The sequence below is a fragment of the Chrysochloris asiatica genome, unplaced genomic scaffold, assembly GCF_000296735.1.
Source record: "Chrysochloris asiatica unplaced genomic scaffold, ChrAsi1.0 scaffold00168, whole genome shotgun sequence".
In the NCBI taxonomy this organism is placed as follows: domain Eukaryota; kingdom Metazoa; phylum Chordata; class Mammalia; order Afrosoricida; family Chrysochloridae; genus Chrysochloris; species Chrysochloris asiatica.
In genome coordinates this window covers 3832722-3848506 of record NW_006408686.1, presented here as the reverse complement: position 1 = coordinate 3848506, position 15785 = coordinate 3832722, and the positions used below count along the sequence as shown (strand labels likewise).

At 47.6% G+C, this 15785-nt stretch overlaps 2 protein-coding genes across 2 annotated transcripts in view; one reads left to right on the top strand and one right to left on the bottom strand.

Moving 5' to 3' along the window:
• LOC102830019 (2-oxoisovalerate dehydrogenase subunit alpha, mitochondrial-like) overlaps window positions 1-15785 on the top strand; it is a 50845-nt gene that overhangs the window by 14041 nt on the left and 21019 nt on the right. Inside the window, exon 3 of the mRNA XM_006871392.1 lies at window positions 555-568. Within this exon, the coding sequence (XP_006871454.1) occupies window positions 555-568 (14 nt within the window). The remainder of the gene's footprint in view (window positions 1-554; window positions 569-15785) is intronic.
• EXOSC5 (exosome component 5) lies at window positions 3493-12721 on the bottom strand. The gene is made up of 6 exons (XM_006871394.1): window positions 12565-12721; window positions 9004-9117; window positions 8469-8590; window positions 6380-6520; window positions 4901-4990; window positions 3493-3585 (listed from the first exon to the last, which is right to left on the bottom strand). Exons 1-6 carry the CDS (start codon window positions 12719-12721, stop codon window positions 3493-3495), a joined length of 717 nt encoding a protein of 238 aa, XP_006871456.1.

Genomic DNA, 15785 nt, shown 5'->3' with positions numbered 1-15785 from the left:
TTAGTATGGGTTGCACCGTAATGTAAACAAAAATCCCCATAACTGAGTCAATAAATAACATCACGATAAATGGAGAAAAGATTGAAGTTGTCAGACTTTGTTTTACTTGGATCCACAATCAGTGCTCCTAGAAGCAACAGTTAAGAACCCAAGGCATTGCACTGGGTAAATCTGCTGCAAAAGATCTCTTTAAAGAGTTCACGAGCAAAGATGTCAGTTTGAGGACTAAGGTGTGCTTGACCCAAACTATGGTATTTTCCGTCACCTCATATTTATGTGGAAGTTGGACAATGAATAAGGAAAACCATACCACGGACTGCCTAAAGAACAAACCAACCTGTCTTGGAAGAGGGACAGTCAAAATGTTTCTTAGAAGGAGGTCATCATGCTTGGCAAAAAAGGAGGGTTATCAAAAAAGAGGAAGGCCACATTGGCAATAACAGTGGTTCAAACATAACACTTAGGAGGATGGTACAGGATCAGGCAGTGTTTTTGTTCTGGTGTGCATAATAGGGTAGCTATGAGTTGGAAGTGACTCCAAAGAACATAACAATGACAGCAACAAGAAGTATAATGGAACTGATTGGACATCCTGGTGCTACGGGCCAAGTGACAGCATTTAATTGGAAAGACAAAGTGGGCAGGGTCCTGCAATGGACGTCAGTCAAAGGCAGTAATCAGTAGCCTGACTCATGTGGACTGAAGGCATTGGCTACTTAGGCATTGTTGTGACACACAAACTGCTGTAAAATTACAACAAAGATTAATTTAGGATTAGTAATACGTGGAGCGATTTTGAAACAGGAGAGAAAGTCCCATACATCATTGCAATGAGGAAATCTGAGTGTCCACAAGAAGGGACTTTCAATTTCAAAAAATTGTTAAGTCATGGTCTCCTTTTGTATTTTGTGGGCAATGGCTTGGTGTGGGTCACTGGTCAAAAATGTGGTTAAGGGTGTCAGTCCATTGTTTGTCAAAAACAGCAACATTATTAGGACAGACTGGCTTTGCAAGTAATTTTTTTTTTTTTTACAATAGAACAATAAAGGTACCTCTGTTCACGCTTCCTTAGATCAGTGGCATCTTAAAGGTTTTGTTTGTCCTGTCCATTGATCATGCTTTTTGAAAACATGTGGAACTGACCTGGTTTGTCACATATATTCATTAACATCTTTCATAGTAACCTCAAGATGGCAGCCCTTTTGACCAATATGTGGTGTCCCTAGATGTGAAATACATAGATGGGAAATCTAGTAAATATTTACTTGTGTTAAATGGAAGAATGTCAGAATAGAGTGTCAATCAGTTCTCAGACTTGAACCACAAACCCTTGAATGAAGGGGAGGCTGGATCTACTTTAAGAAAGACTCCACTACATTGTAAACAAATGCATACTTCATTTTTCTCTGTCTTCTCCAAAGGAATCTATAGTCTCTTACAAGAGTGTTCACTGGAGGGAAAAAAATTCATCTGACTTTTTGGGATCAATAGGTATTACCTCTGTTGTTGTTACATGCCGTGGAGTCGGTTCCGACTCATAGCGACCCTGTACAGGGTTTCCGAGGCTATAAATCGTTAGGGGAGCAGAAAGCCTCATCTTTCTTCCACAGAACAGCTGGTAGTTTCAAACTGCTGACCCTGAGGTTAGCAGCCTGATTTGTAACCAGAGCTCCTTGCCTCTGAATTGACACTAATTCCAAGAAAGTGTCATGGTGGGTCCAGTGAGTCTACGAATCCATCTTGGAATAATTTCCCCAATTCCCACAATTAGAACCGACATACTCAGCAACTGGAGTAACCCCCACATTGGATCCCTGATATGTGGACTAAGCAGTATTCTTAGGAAAATAGTACTTCAAACCTAGAGGAGTTAAAGAAATGTGTCATCATCAAGGATTTGGAAGAATACAAGGACAGTGTCTCCCTCCATGTAAACTGCCCATTTGGCCATTTGGAGAATAGGGGATTATAGTAAATTTAACCTATTGCAACCTCTTTAGGTGTGGTTTCATTGCTTGAGTAAATTAATACATTTCTTGGTGACTAGTAAGCAGCTAAGAGTCCTGGTATGGTGCTGTAGAATAAGCACTGGACCTCAGGTTGGTTTGAGCCACAAGGTCAGCGGCTCCAACTCACCGGATGCTCCTTGGAAACCCTATACAGGGTTGCTGTGAGTCAGAACCAACTCAATGGCACTTAACAAGTAAGCAGCTAGGTCTCCTGGTGCAGCACTGTAGGATCAGCATTGGACTGCATACCTCAAGGTTGGCAGTTCAAACCCATCAGCAGCTCTTGCAAATGCTATACAGGTCACTAAGCGTCAGAATTGACTCAACAGCCCTTAACAATAAAATAAGCTGTCCAATACCTTTCTTCAATTCCAGTTTCAAAGGATTACCAGCAGCAGTTTCCCTTCAGTTAGCAAGGTCAGCAATACACCTGCACTGTACTACTTCAAGGTCCTATCAACTCTTCAGCCTTATGCTGTAATTTAGTCCTTAGGAACCCTGATGGCCTTTCCCTTCCACAACACATCATTCTTGGTCATTATACTGATTATTATGTTGATTAGAACTAATGAGAAAGAAGTATCATTGACTCTAGACTTACTGATATTTTTGGGCTTGTGTTAAGTGTTATTGTGTCAGTTTCAACTCATAGTGACCCTGCATAGGGGACCCAAGGTGTGACTGGTGAGTTTGAACTGCCGACCTTGTGGTTCAAACTAACCTTGTGATCCAGAAGGTGGGAAAATAAGCCAAACAAAAATTCAGGCACATTCTACCTTAGTGAAATTTCTAAGGGATTCAGTGGGACCTGTCATGGTATTCCTTCTAAAATAAAGGATATGTTGTTACATCTGGCCCCTCCTACAACTGAAACAGAATCCTGATGTGGTGCTGTAGGATAAACACTGGACTTTTAATCACAGGTCAGTTCTTCAAACCCATCAGACACTCCTCAGAAACCCTATACAGGGTTGCTATGAGTCAGAACCAATGCAACGGCACTTAATATAAGAAGATTTGGACTGTCCCTGAGCTGTGATGCAGTTGATCCAATGATAGCGCAAGTGTCTGTGACAAAGATGCAGCTTGGAGTCTTTGGAAGGTCCTTACTAGTGAATCACAACAGAGACCCTTAAGAGTTTTGGAGCAAAGCCCTGACATCTTCTGCAGATTAACTACTCCTGCAGATAAACCGTTTTTGGCTTTTTACTGGCCTTGTTGTTAAGTGCTATTGAGTTGGTTTCAACTCAGCGATCCTGTATGGGGTTTCCGAGGAGCAGCTGGTGGATCTGCACTTGGGGTCTTGCAGCTAGCTTGGTGGTATCACCGGCTGAACTCTGTCCCACTACCCTGTAGGAGCCCCCCATCTCTGGGCCCATCACCTCACAAAAGCACACGACAGAGCAGCCAGGTTGGGCAGCCAGTTTATTTTACACAGGGGGCTGTGTGTGGAGGCAGCGGGAGGGCCCCTGTCCTGCCTGCCTCAGCTCTTGGAGTAACGTCTCTGCAGCGATTCCCGGTAGAAGCGGAAGACATGTTGTGAGGCAGTCTGGGCTGCCACCAGGCACTGCTGGAACTGGGGGAGAAAGAGAGGGGTCAGTGCTGGGTGCCCATTCAAGACCCACACAACCTGCTTATCCAGAGGCCCCTCAACCTCACCTCAATTCCCAGAGCCCCCAAATCTAGCACCAATCCTGAGTGATGCAGGGGTGACGGAATTTCATGTATACTTCCTTATTTTCAGAGTCCCTGGGGGTGGATACAGTTAATGTGCGTGGCTGCTAACCAAAAGGTCGGAGGTTTGAGCTCACCCCGAGTTGCCTTGGTGAAACCCCCTGAAAACGCTATGGAGAAGAGTGCAACGCAGACATATGTGGGGCTGCCACAGCTGGAGTGGACTTGATGGCATCTTTTTGTTTTTTCCTCCCCCTCATTTCCCACTTCAAGGAACCCTGGTGGCACTGTGGGTTAGGTGTTGGACTGCTAACCACAAGGTGGGCAGTTAAAACCCTCCAACTGCTCTACAAGAGCAAGATGAGGCTGGCTAGTCCTGTAGAGAGACTTCCAGTCCAGGAAACCCTATAAAGGGTGGCTAGGAGTTGGAATCAACTAGAGGTGGGTTTTGGGTGGCACAATTGGTGAAGTGTTGGCCTGCTAACTACAAGGTTGGTGGTTCAAACCCACCAGCCACGCAGTGAGGGAGAGATGAGGCTGTCTACTTCAGTCAAGATTTACAATCTGAGAAACCCTAAGGAGCAGTTCTGTTCTGTCCTACAGGGTGGTGATGAGTCAAAATCAACTCAATAGCAGCGGGTTTGGTTTGGGTATCTCCCTCTTAGGGGCTCTTTGAGGGGAAGAAGAGCCAAGAAAAGGTGGCTAGGCCTTCCAGAATCCAGTTCTGAGAGCTACAGGACCTTAGTGTGGTGGACTTTCTGGCAGCTTTGAACCCCAGATTCTTAAAGCCAGTGACTTTTAGAGGTCACCAAATGTGAAAGACTCTGGAATTTTAAAGCCATTGTCCCTTTTAAGCCCCAAAGGTCTTAAGAGCTAAAGAACCAGAGATTCCAAATCTTTAATGCCCCATAGTCCTAAATTCATAGGAGGATTAAGGTTAGAAATGCTCTTGGAGACCAGTTGGCCCAACACTTTCCAAACTCTGTTTCTTCAGGTCCCAGAATCCTGACATGGTACTGACTGGGAGCCAGGGGCCTCCAGATGCCCACCCTCACCCTACCTTGTTTCAAACTGAGCTACTTCTTTTTTCTTCTATCTTATAATTTGGCTTCTAAGATTTTACAAAGGTTTCCATAATTGAAAAGTTTATAAATGCCCTCTTGGGGCCAGGATGGGAAGGAAGAATCTGGCTCCCTCCCCCAACCCCGTGCTGGTACCTCAGCATTGGAGTAGAGCCCCTTGGTGGTGGACATCAGCAGCTTTTGCTCCACACTGTCAAGTGCAAAGGTCAGGATTGCCCGGGCCACCTAGGGACAGGATAGAGGTGGTGAGGGGCTCAGGACGGTTCCTCAGAAGAGTCACACCTAAAGAAGAGTCCCTAGAGCCCCAGTCACCAGACCTCACCTTTCCCACAGTCATGTAAGGCATCCACATATCAAGTGTAGTCCTATCTTGTCGACACACCACCCTCCCCCCCGGCTTCTATGGATACCAGCTCTCTACCTTCCTTTTGTAGATCTGCTCCTCACCCCATGCCCCTCAGCCCGACCACCTGGGTCTGATGGGAATTTTCAAGTACAGTCTTCCTGCCCCATGGCAGCCACAGTACCAGTCATTTAGCTGGTGCCTCTAAGACTCCCAGTCTTCTATACTCTATACTGGAAGGGCTAGATGTCACTAAACTATTTCCCAGATTTCTTTGCCAATTGGGTTCTACCAGTAATCTGGAGGAAGGGAGAGAGAAGCATCATGGTCCTCACTCTTAACAGTGGCTGGTGCTATGGTGAGGCAGTTACCACAGTAACCATGAAGGTGGATAGGGTTTGATTTGAGATTTCAGCAGCCAGGGCAGAGGGAAGACATCTCTTGTCGCCCAGAACTGACAGGGACAATGTCTCCACAGCACAGAGCAGGCGTTAGCTTGTCCGTTTCACGCTTGAGCCACATGCATCTCTGGGCACCACCCCTTTTCCTCTTTGCTCCTCCAACACTGTTGTAACCAATTCCTTGCATTAAATTCCCTTTGCCGGGAGGAGATACCCTTAACGGTTTCTGCTTTACTGACGGGTTTGAGCAGTGGGCAAATCAATACTAGCTCAGAGCAACCAGATTCCTAGGACACTGTGAACTCAAGCTGATGAGGACAACTCATTTCTATTCCCCTTTGCTTTGGAACCTCTTAAGATAGAAGCATAAGGAGCTCTGCTAGCATAGTGGTTACGAAACGGGCTGCTAACCTTAGGGTCAGCAGTTCGAAACTACCAGTTGTTCCACAGTAGAAATATGAGGCTTTCTGTTCCTGTAAAGATTTACCGCCTTAGAAACCCTGTATAGGGTTGCTATGAGTCGGAACCAACTCCACAGCACGTGACAACAACAAGATAGAAGCCTAGAGCTCAGAGAACCAGGTCTAACCTCAAGAAAGATGCTGACCAGAGAGAATGAAGCTGAAGTACAGGAAAAAGCAGGGATGAGAAATGAAGCAAAGAAATTCTAAAGATGTTGAGGTCTTGGTTCTAGCGCCTCCCCTGTTCTTTCCAAGTTTAGTTAAGAAAAGCCATTAACTTTCCTGTTTGCTTATGGTAGTCTGAGTTGGGTTTCTGACACCTGCAGCTGAATGGATCCTGAGGAATACAGTAGAGACTGCCAACTGGGATCAAAGGGACACAAGCCAACTGTTTAAAGCCTTCACCTACCTTTTCTTGCTTGACTGTGGGATCGAGCACAAGATTCCCATCATCATCCAGGGCACAGGTGATCCCACAGAAGAGGGCTCGCATGGGCACGCCTGCATCCACCAGCGCCATGCAGGCAGCATTCAGGCAACAGGCCAAGAGCTGAGTATCACGGAGAACAGTTAAGAAGAATTGGTAGTGTACGGCTGGCCAGCAGAATGTAAGTTCTGGAATGGGGAATGCTTTGCTAAGCATAGAAGCAGTAAAGTCACAAATGGAAAATTGGATTGATTTGACAGTATAAAAATTAAGAATTTCTAGATGTTATAAGGGAGCCCTGGTGGTGTAGTGGGTTATGCACTGGGCTGCTAACCGCACAATCAGAAGTGCAAATCCATCAGCCGCTGTGTGAGAAAGATGAGGCTTTCTGCTCCTGTCAAGATTCATAGTCCTAAACAGGGTCACTATGTGAGTTGGAACCAACTCAATGGCACACAAGATGTTATGAGCTAAGAACTATATGCTTTTATACTAGATTGTAGGAGTTCTGGTATGGCACTGTAGGATAAGCACTGAGATGCTAACTGCAAGGTCAGCAGTTCAAACACAGCAGAAACCCTAAAACAGGGTTTCTATGAGTCAAAACTAACTGGACAACACTTAGCACCACCACCAGACTGGGTTGTAGTAGTTTAATATGAAGATTAACACTAGAATGGAAAAATTAAAAGAAGGACCAAACAGACCTGAAAAAGTAGAAATATAAATGGGAACCGATGAAAAATGGTCAATCTCATGAATGAAAATTGTGATTAAAAAAATTTTTTTTAAATGGGATCAAATGACCCGCTTTGCCACTTCTCAGCTGTGTAACCTTGAGCACGTTACTTTCCTTCCCTCAGCCTCAATGTCCTTCTCTCTTAAATGGGAATCAAAATGATATTCAATCAAGTGTGTACCAAAGTTTATGCCCAGCATCGTTAGGGAGAGAGTCCTGGTGTGGCACTGTGGGTTAATGTGCTGTACTACCAGGTTGGTTTGAACTGTGAGGTCAGTGGTTCAAGCTCACCAGCTGCTCCTCAGAAACCCTATACAGGGTCACTATGAGTTGTAACTGACTCAATGGTACTTAACAATTGTTTGGGATACTAAAGGCCAGACGGGAAGAACCCTTCCAAAGGCACTTAGAGAGGAACTGGCAAAGTCCGACCTAGAACTGTCTGGAACAGGCAGCCCATCCCAGGTGATGGAGGTAGCAGGGCCACGGAGGAAAGTCACACACAGTCCAGGCTGAGCAGGTCCACAGCACAGTGGGAGGCCTGGAGCCAGCCCTTTCTTCCTCATGTCTAGTACAAATAAGAGCCCAGCCTGGCCTCGGACCCTTCTGAGCAACGGATTTTCTCTCTGTAACATGGGGTGTGTGTGTGTGTGTGTGTGTGTGTGTGTGTGTGTGTGTGTGTTCATCCAGCTCTCCTATTCCTCCTACCTATATAGTGTCTGCCCAAATGCAGGCTCAAACACCAGTAAGGCTCCTCTAGAAATGCCCATGTCTGGTCTTCACTCTTAGCCTCTGTTCCCAAATTGTAGGGCTCATGCCAGGCCAAGCTCCTGCTCCCACTGCTCAGTCTTCCCCAGCCCCTGGAACCTCAAACCCAAGGTAAGTGCAGAGTCAAGGTCAATGGCACGGCCATTGCTCTGCCTCTGCTGACGTCAGCTGTGTGCCCTTGGGCAAGTGACTTCCCCTCCCTGGGTCTCAATTTCCACACCTGAAACACAGGAACACACTACCACCCATCTACCAGGGTCCTTGGGCTTGAGTTCCTGGCTCAAGTTCACTTTGCAGCTATTCCACTTTGCGGTGCCTGAATCTCCTCATCTGGTGTCTGTACAGCAGAGCTGCCATTGAGGATGGACTCAGCTAATATGGCTAGGGCTCTTAGATCAGGACCAGACACGGGGCAAGTACCTGCCCTGTTTGCTGTTCTTCTTCAGCAAGCTGGTGCACGCCAACCACTTGGAGGTTTTCTGGCTAGCAGAGAAAGCGGACATGCCAGTCAGCAAGGGACACAATTTGAGGAGATTCTAGAGGGTGGCCAGGGAAAAAGGATACAGAGCCAGCATCACTGATCACCTGCAGCACCACGGTGATGGAGGTGCGGGGGTGCAGCGCCCCCAGAACCACTGCCTCACAGGTGTTCCTGATCAGCCGCTCCCGGCTCTTCTCGGCTACTCCTGTGGGAGTGCACGGAGAGGGTGAGGTGCTTCCCTCCCACTGGCTGACCTTCCTCCATACCTCAAGTCTTCTGGGAAGGGCTGCCCAGCGGTGCCACAGGACCCTGCATGGCTGATGGAGGATTCCCAACGGGAAGGAGGGCTGACAGCCATTCAGACACCCCTGCCACTTCCCGGGCCGCTGAGGGAGCCACCAGGAGGAAGAAATCTGGGTTTCCAATGTGTTAATGTTGTAGCCCATTCTATCCTGGTGGGTCCAGCCTCAGGGTGGGGGGAAGAAGTAGAAAGAAGGGGACATGGGACCAGGAAAGAAGAGGGACAGGCAGGGGGATGGAGAGATGAGCAAAAAGTGACAGCAACTGAGGCACAGCGACAGAGCGAGCGGGAGATCCAGGGGAGAGAGGTCTGCCCACCTGGCAGCCCGATCTTCGGCCTCAGGAGCACCTCCAATGTGGCTTTGTTGAAGATCTCCTTGCTGACCTTCACCTCGGCTGGCCCGTACACACCAGCCAGGACGGAGGTATCACCTGGGGAGACAGCAGGAGAGCCCTCACTCACGGTCCCTGCTTCTGGGGCCCAGTGTGGGTGCTTCACAGGGTGGGCACAGCGCCAGATGACCCCACCCTCGATTTGTGGGCAGTGATGCTCTGAGAACTCCTTCACCTCTCTGTCTCTGCTTTCTCATCTGGAAAATAAGCATAATGATAATATAGCAAAAGCTGTGAACACTGGAACTTGTAGGAGAAGGAGAATACACATATTTTCCACTAAAAGGAAAGATGGAAAAGGCGTTAAGACTGCACCCTGTCAAAGATGGAAGCCTTGGGAGACCCGGAAAAACAAAGGCAGTCCCACTGAGCTCTGGCTCTCACAGGTTTCACGTTCTCATGAGGATTAAACGAAATCACCCACATTAGAGACCTGAACAGTGCCTGCTCCCTGCTGAGGGTGCAGGGTTGTTAGCTGCTGTCCAGCGGGCTCCAACTTGTGGCCACCCCATGTATACTGGAAACGCCTCAAGCCTTTTTTGCATCCGCGGGTATGCTATATGGTCACTGTGTATTCCCAGTGCCTTCTGATGACAATATTCGGATGTGATCCACAGGTCTTTCTTCCTAGTATGTCTTAGTTCAGAAGCTGTCCACTATGGCAGACTCTAGAGGTATTTGAAATACTGGCGTTATAGCTTCTGGCATCATAGGAACGTGTCAGCCGCCACAGCGTGATAAACTGACAGATGGGTGTGGAAGTATGCAACAGATTTTAGCTAATGGTATTTAACTTTATGGGAAGTTCTTCCTGAGAGCTAACCTGTTTCCCTCTTGCAGCAGCTGGTCTCCACTTCTCCTTCCAAAGCTTCTTCCCCCAGCCCAGCTCTCTTTCCTTAGGCATTCATTTCCAAACTCTACAGGAGGTGGGACAACAGGGATAAATCTGACAAAAGGGATAAATACGCATCTGGGGTGGATTCTGGTTTATTTTCCCCAGAGTGGGTGTGGTCAAGGCAGGGAAGAGAAGGCAAGACCTGGGAAATCAAAAAGCCTCAGTTCCAGTCTTCTCTGCTTCAGCCAGGCTGTGCAACCTCAGGTTAATCTATTCTCTCTGGGCCTCAGTTTTACTGTCTTCAAAATGAGAAAGTGGGATGAGAATAATGGCTCTACAGGACCCCAAACTCACAGATAAGTATGTGTGTGGGTGTACAAAGACAACAAAACCTTCACAAAACAGCTCTTTGCCATGACCACCTGTGAGGTACTCTGCTTGATAGTATCCACTCTCAAGGAGCCCTGGTGGCACAGTGGGCTAGACACTGGCTGCTAACTGTAAGGTCAGAGGTTCAAATCCACCAGCTGCTTCATGGGAGAAAGAGGAGACTGCCTGCTCTTGTAAAAGATCTCCAGTTTCCGAAACCCTACGCAGGGTCGCTGTGGATCAAAACTGACTCGGTGACTTGGTGGCAGAAGATACTGATACTCAGGGCAGGGCTTGGGTCCTGGAGATTTCAAAGCTTCCCAGGTGGTTTTAATGTGCAGGCAGGGTGGCAACCCTCAGTGTGAACACACGGAGCTCTAACGCAGCTCTTTCCCTCTGCCCAGTGTTCAAGCCACACAACAGCTTGTCTCACTGAGAAGAACATATTGAAATAGGTTAGATTTTCTTGCTATAGCAAGCACAAATTGTGACAGATGGTCTTGATCATCTGCCACAGAATGTGGCTTGCATTTTAGCACAGCTTTTAAAATATTGATATGCACCATCCTATTTAAGATTACACTCCCTCTCTAGCACACTCTGGGCTGCTACACGAAAGGTTGACAGTTCAAACTCACCAGCTGCTCCCTGGAACCCCATATATGGGTTCACTGAGTTAGAACCAACTTGATGGCCCACGACACCACTACCACGAGCACACTCTCATCCCCTTCCCAACTTTATTTTACTCCATAGCATTATACTATGCAGCCAGTCCCTGAGTTACATGCGCCTTCAAGATAATTCCTACTTGCCCCTTAATGTTATGTAATTTTGCCCTCAGTTTGAAACCACTGAATCAACCCCTAAAAGAAACAAACAAAAAACCATCATACCACTATCTTCTAGTCAATTCCACACTCATAGTGACCCTATGGGAGTCCTGGTGCAGAAAGGTGAGATAAGCACTGAATTGTTAACTGCAAGGTAGGCATTTCAAACCCACCCATCACTCGCTGGAAACCCTATGGAGGATCACTATGAACTGGAACTGACTCAACAGTACTTAAGAAGTGACCCTTTGTAGGGCAGAATAGAACTGCCCCTGTAGGTTTTGCAAGACTGTAAATCTTTCTAGAATCAGACTGCCACATCTTTCTCAGAGCGGTTGATGGGTTTAAACTGCCAGCCTTTCTGTTAGCAGCCCAAAGCTTAACCCACTGTACCACCAGGGCTGCCAGTAAGTCCTTCATCGCAATCACCTTCACTTGTTGCCACCTGCAGCTTTTAAATCACTGGCAAGGCCAGGAGCCTTTTCTTGCACTGAAAGGCTAAACAAGAACTGCACACACCTTGTCTGACTTACCTACAAACACACAGGAAGGAACCTAGTTCCAATCGTGCGTTTTAGAATGTAAATCTTTTAAAGCTGAGATTTTTTTTTTTTTAAAGTCAGTTTTGTTCATTGACTGGGTTAGGGAGTCTAGGCTAGTTTGAAAGGTAATTAGCTTATGGAAGGAGATTTACTGAATAAATATGACTCGCTCCAAGAGATGTGTATGCCAGCAAAGAGATCTTTACACAGCTAGTGGGGCTGGGATGGGGAAAAGGGTGGAACATCTCTCTCGATCTGAGGAGTAAGTATTTGAGTTAAAGACGGCCACAGTTCCATCTAGTCCGTGGTAGTGACCTGCCAGTCTACAGTGTTTTTTATCCAATGGTAGGTTTTCCTCAACCTGGGTTATGGAACAGGACGCCCCCCCTCCCCTAAGTATGTGGGAGGGTGAGGAGGCACCCAGTCCACTGAGTTATTTACCCTGGACCCTGCTAAGAAGGTTTTTTGTATTTTGCAATATTCATTCTTACGGCTAGGTCTGCCATTCTCATTCTGAGGTATTTACCGGGGTGGAGGAATGTTCCCACATCTAGACGGAAGGGAGAGATGTATCCCGGCCCACAGTGAGTTCTGCATCAGTACAAGGGAGCCGTTTACCGGCTAGTAGCGCGGTGACTCCGTAACATAAGCACCGGACTGAGAACCACAAGGTCTGAAGTTCGAGCTCGCCAGCCGCTCCGCGGGAGTAAGATAAAAGCATTTTCTGCTCCCGCGAAGGTTTAAAGGCTCGGAAACCCTATAAAGGGTCGCTATGAGTCGGAACCGACTGGCACTTAACACAACAATAGAGGAGATGGGGCCCTTCGTTGCACGGTACTTTACAGTAAGTCCTTCCAAACACGATATGCGCGAACGCTACCCGGGCAGCATAGCGCTGGATTCTTACCTTGCAAGAAAGAGGCTGAGCCATCCGGTCGGGAGAGCAGATTCTGTTCGCAGGCAAAGTGTCGGAGGCTGCAGCCGAGGCCCCGAGAACCAGCAGCCTCAGCCGAGGCCCCAGTCTCAGTGTGCATTTGGCTTTCTATCTGAGTCGCCCACTCCATCGCTCCGGATCCCACGTGCACTCTGCAGCCCACACAGCAGCTTCCGCCCAGCAAGGCGCGCTTGCGTACAGACTACTTACTTAGTACGCATGCGCCCATCTCCGGGAGCGACGTCAGGTGTTCGCACGTGTCTTCGCGTTTACCAACATTCTGACCCCGCCCACCCCCGCCTCTCAGTTCCAAGAAAGCTATTGGAGAGTGGAGAGGAGGGGGCGGGGCTTGCCGGGGGCTCGTTCTTTTTAAGGCCTTCGGGCCCTAAAATTTCAAGACTCTGATTAGGTTGCCCTCTACTTTGCCTGTTAAGGAAGAAATTATTAATGAAGCGGCAGGAGGCTATTTTGGAAAGTTATATTGTTATGTCCACTCGTCTCTGCCTCCTTATCAGCCCGGAAGCGGAAGCAGATGGTTTCTTGGCAGGGTGGTGCAGGCTTCTGAGTCAGGCTCCTGAAGTGGCAGTCCCTAGTCTAGTCTAGGCGACTGGAGGACTACCGAGCGACTGCTAGGAAAGATGGCGATGGCAGTAGCCGCGGCCAGGGTCTGGGGGCCAACTCCAGGCCTGGGCAGGGCCGCTCTCCTACTTCTGCAGCGACTGGGGTCTCGGGGACTTGCCAGCTCTGTGAGTACCTGGGGGACCCCGAGGAATTTTCTCTAACTAGCAATAGGAAGGTAGACGCTTTCTTCAGAATATGGGGTCCCTGCAGGGAGTGAAGAAAGGACAATCACAGAAGGCACAAGGGCTGGGAGACCCACTTGGAGAGGACACTAACGGGAACAGCTTCCACTTTTTTGTGCGAAGAAAAGCAAGACAGCGCCTTCGTGGATCCTGAGGGAGGGGAGCATCTCCTGAGTTGTCCCCCACTCCCGGGAGTCCTTTTGGAGGAGGAGACAGTAGTGAAACTACTAAGTGAGGAAGTCTTTTACTTTTGGGTGAAGAATCTCCTTCATAAAGGAGGAAAGAGCGATCAGATACCCCTGTCTTGGGCTTTTATAAATTCAAACTAGACTCACTGTCAAGTCGAATCCGACTCATAGGGACTCTATAGGACAGAATAGTAACTGACCCCGTAGGGTGTCCGAGACGATCAATCTCTACTGGAACAGACAACTTTAAATTTCTCCAACAAGTGGCTGTTGGGTTCCCACCGGGGACCTTTCGGCTAGCAGCCGAGCGCCTTAATCAGTGCGCCGCCAAGGTTCTTTTGAGCTTCTATACCTATGATCATTGCCCTCGAATCCAATTCCAATTCATAACGACCCTATAGGACAGAGTAGAAATGCTCTACGAGGATTCCTTTGCGCTTTTCTAAACCCCAAACCAAACCGATGGCCGTCTTATTCGATCCCAAGTCATACCGTGCCCATGTAGGGTTTCCGAGGCTGTAAAACTATGGGAGCAGAAAGCTCACCTTTCTCCAATGGGTAACCCACTACACCAAGTATCCTGTGTTTCCTTGCTGCAGTTTGTTGCTACAATTCTCATAAAAAATTAATCGTGTGAAAAGTCATTTATTTCTTTTCTCCCGTGATTGAGTGTCAGGACAGGGATCTGATCTGTTCGGTCACTGCACAGAGGAGATGCTCAATAAAGATTGTTGTCAATGAAGGTTCTAGATAGCATACTTTGTCCACATTTCCTAAAACACTGGAGATTTGCTTTGCTCTTTGTCAAAAGGGTCAGAATCCTTTGGGGCAAATGCAGAGAACAAGTTCATCCTGCAGACATCTCCTAGTTTAGAAAGGTCCTGGGATTCAAAAGAACTTTGAACGAAAATTCTGCAGATGAGCAGATGAGAAAGTATTGGTCAAGAGGGCAGGCTCTGGAGCCAGGCTGCATGGGTTTGTTGCCCTGCTCTACCACTTTCTAGCTGTGTGGTCTTGAGCAAGGTACTGCATCTCTCTGGACCCTAATTTCTCCCCATATAAAATGGGAATGCTAATGGGCCACTTCATAGGGTTGCTGTGAAAATTAAATATGTAAGCAGCTCTGGTGGCAAAATTGGTTTCGAGGTGGGCTGTTAACCAAAGAGTCTTCGGTTCAAATCCACCAGCCATTCCACGGGAGAAAGATGAGGCTTTCTACTCCTTTAGAGATAGATTTACAGTCTTGAAAACCATGATACAAGATCGCCGCTGTGAGTCTGGACTGACTGGCTGGTACAATAGGAACAAGAACTTGTTAAGTGCTCTTCCAACTCTTAGTGACCCTGTATAGAGTTTCTGAGGCTGTAAATCTATAAGGAAGCAGAAAGCCTTATTGTTCTCTCAAGGAGCAGCTAGTGGACTCGAACTGCTGACCTTGTGGTTAGCAGTCCAGTGCTTATCCTGTAGAGCCACTGCACTTCTAAGAACTGAGCCTGGTATATGATTAATACAATGGAAATGTTGGTTGCTGTTGAAAGTAAGGGTGAAGGGAAGGGACAGAAACAGACCTTGGAGATGGAGAGAACAGAGGGGACCTTATCTGTCTTTCACAGTCCAATTCAAATGCTGCCTCTTTCATTTTCATTGTCAGTTACTGTTGAGTTGATCTAGACTCGCAAGGGCCTTTTGGAGAAATCTCTGGAGATCTTGTGGGTTTGGGTCTGACCCTCCATAATGAGTCACCTCTGATTCACAGCAACCCCCTGACAACAGAACGAAACACTCCCCTGTCCTGTCCTGTACCACCCTCACAACTACTATGTCTGAACCCATTATTACAGGCACTATGCAATCCAGCTCCTTGTGGGTCTTCTGTTTCCACTATGAGAGGAAGAAGCTCTGTATAGGGAAAAACTGGAGGAAAGGAAAGAAAATGGGCTGGGAGAGGCATGGGCACTTGGGAAGGGAGTCACCTGAAGCAAGTAAAAGCAAAAATGTTGGTGGGGCAGGATTAGGGTGAACCTGTCTCTTGTCTTGGGCTATTCTCTTCTGCAGCCTTTTTTTTTTTTTAAAGCACTCACTTTCTTAACAGCTGATCTCATCCCGGGAGCCCATTGGCTGATCCTGGAGGTGGGAGGTGGGCAGGCCTGGAGCAAGTATAGAGAAAGGTCATTTGTGGCTGATTAAATCTGTTTCCTCCTTA

Excerpts from the sequence above, each read along its gene's own strand:
- EXOSC5 (XM_006871394.1), bottom strand. The coding sequence starts at position 12,721 with ATGGAGTGGGCGACTCAGATAGAAAGCCAAATGCACACTGAGACTGGG. Across the intron at positions 9,118-12,564 it reads CTCAGCCTCTTTCTTGCAAG|GTGATACCTCCGTCCTGGCT; the intron begins GTAAGAATCCAG and ends CTGTCTCCCCAG. Across the intron at positions 4,991-6,379 it reads CCACAGTCAAGCAAGAAAAG|GTGGCCCGGGCAATCCTGAC; the intron begins GTAGGTGAAGGC and ends TCCTGTCCCTAG.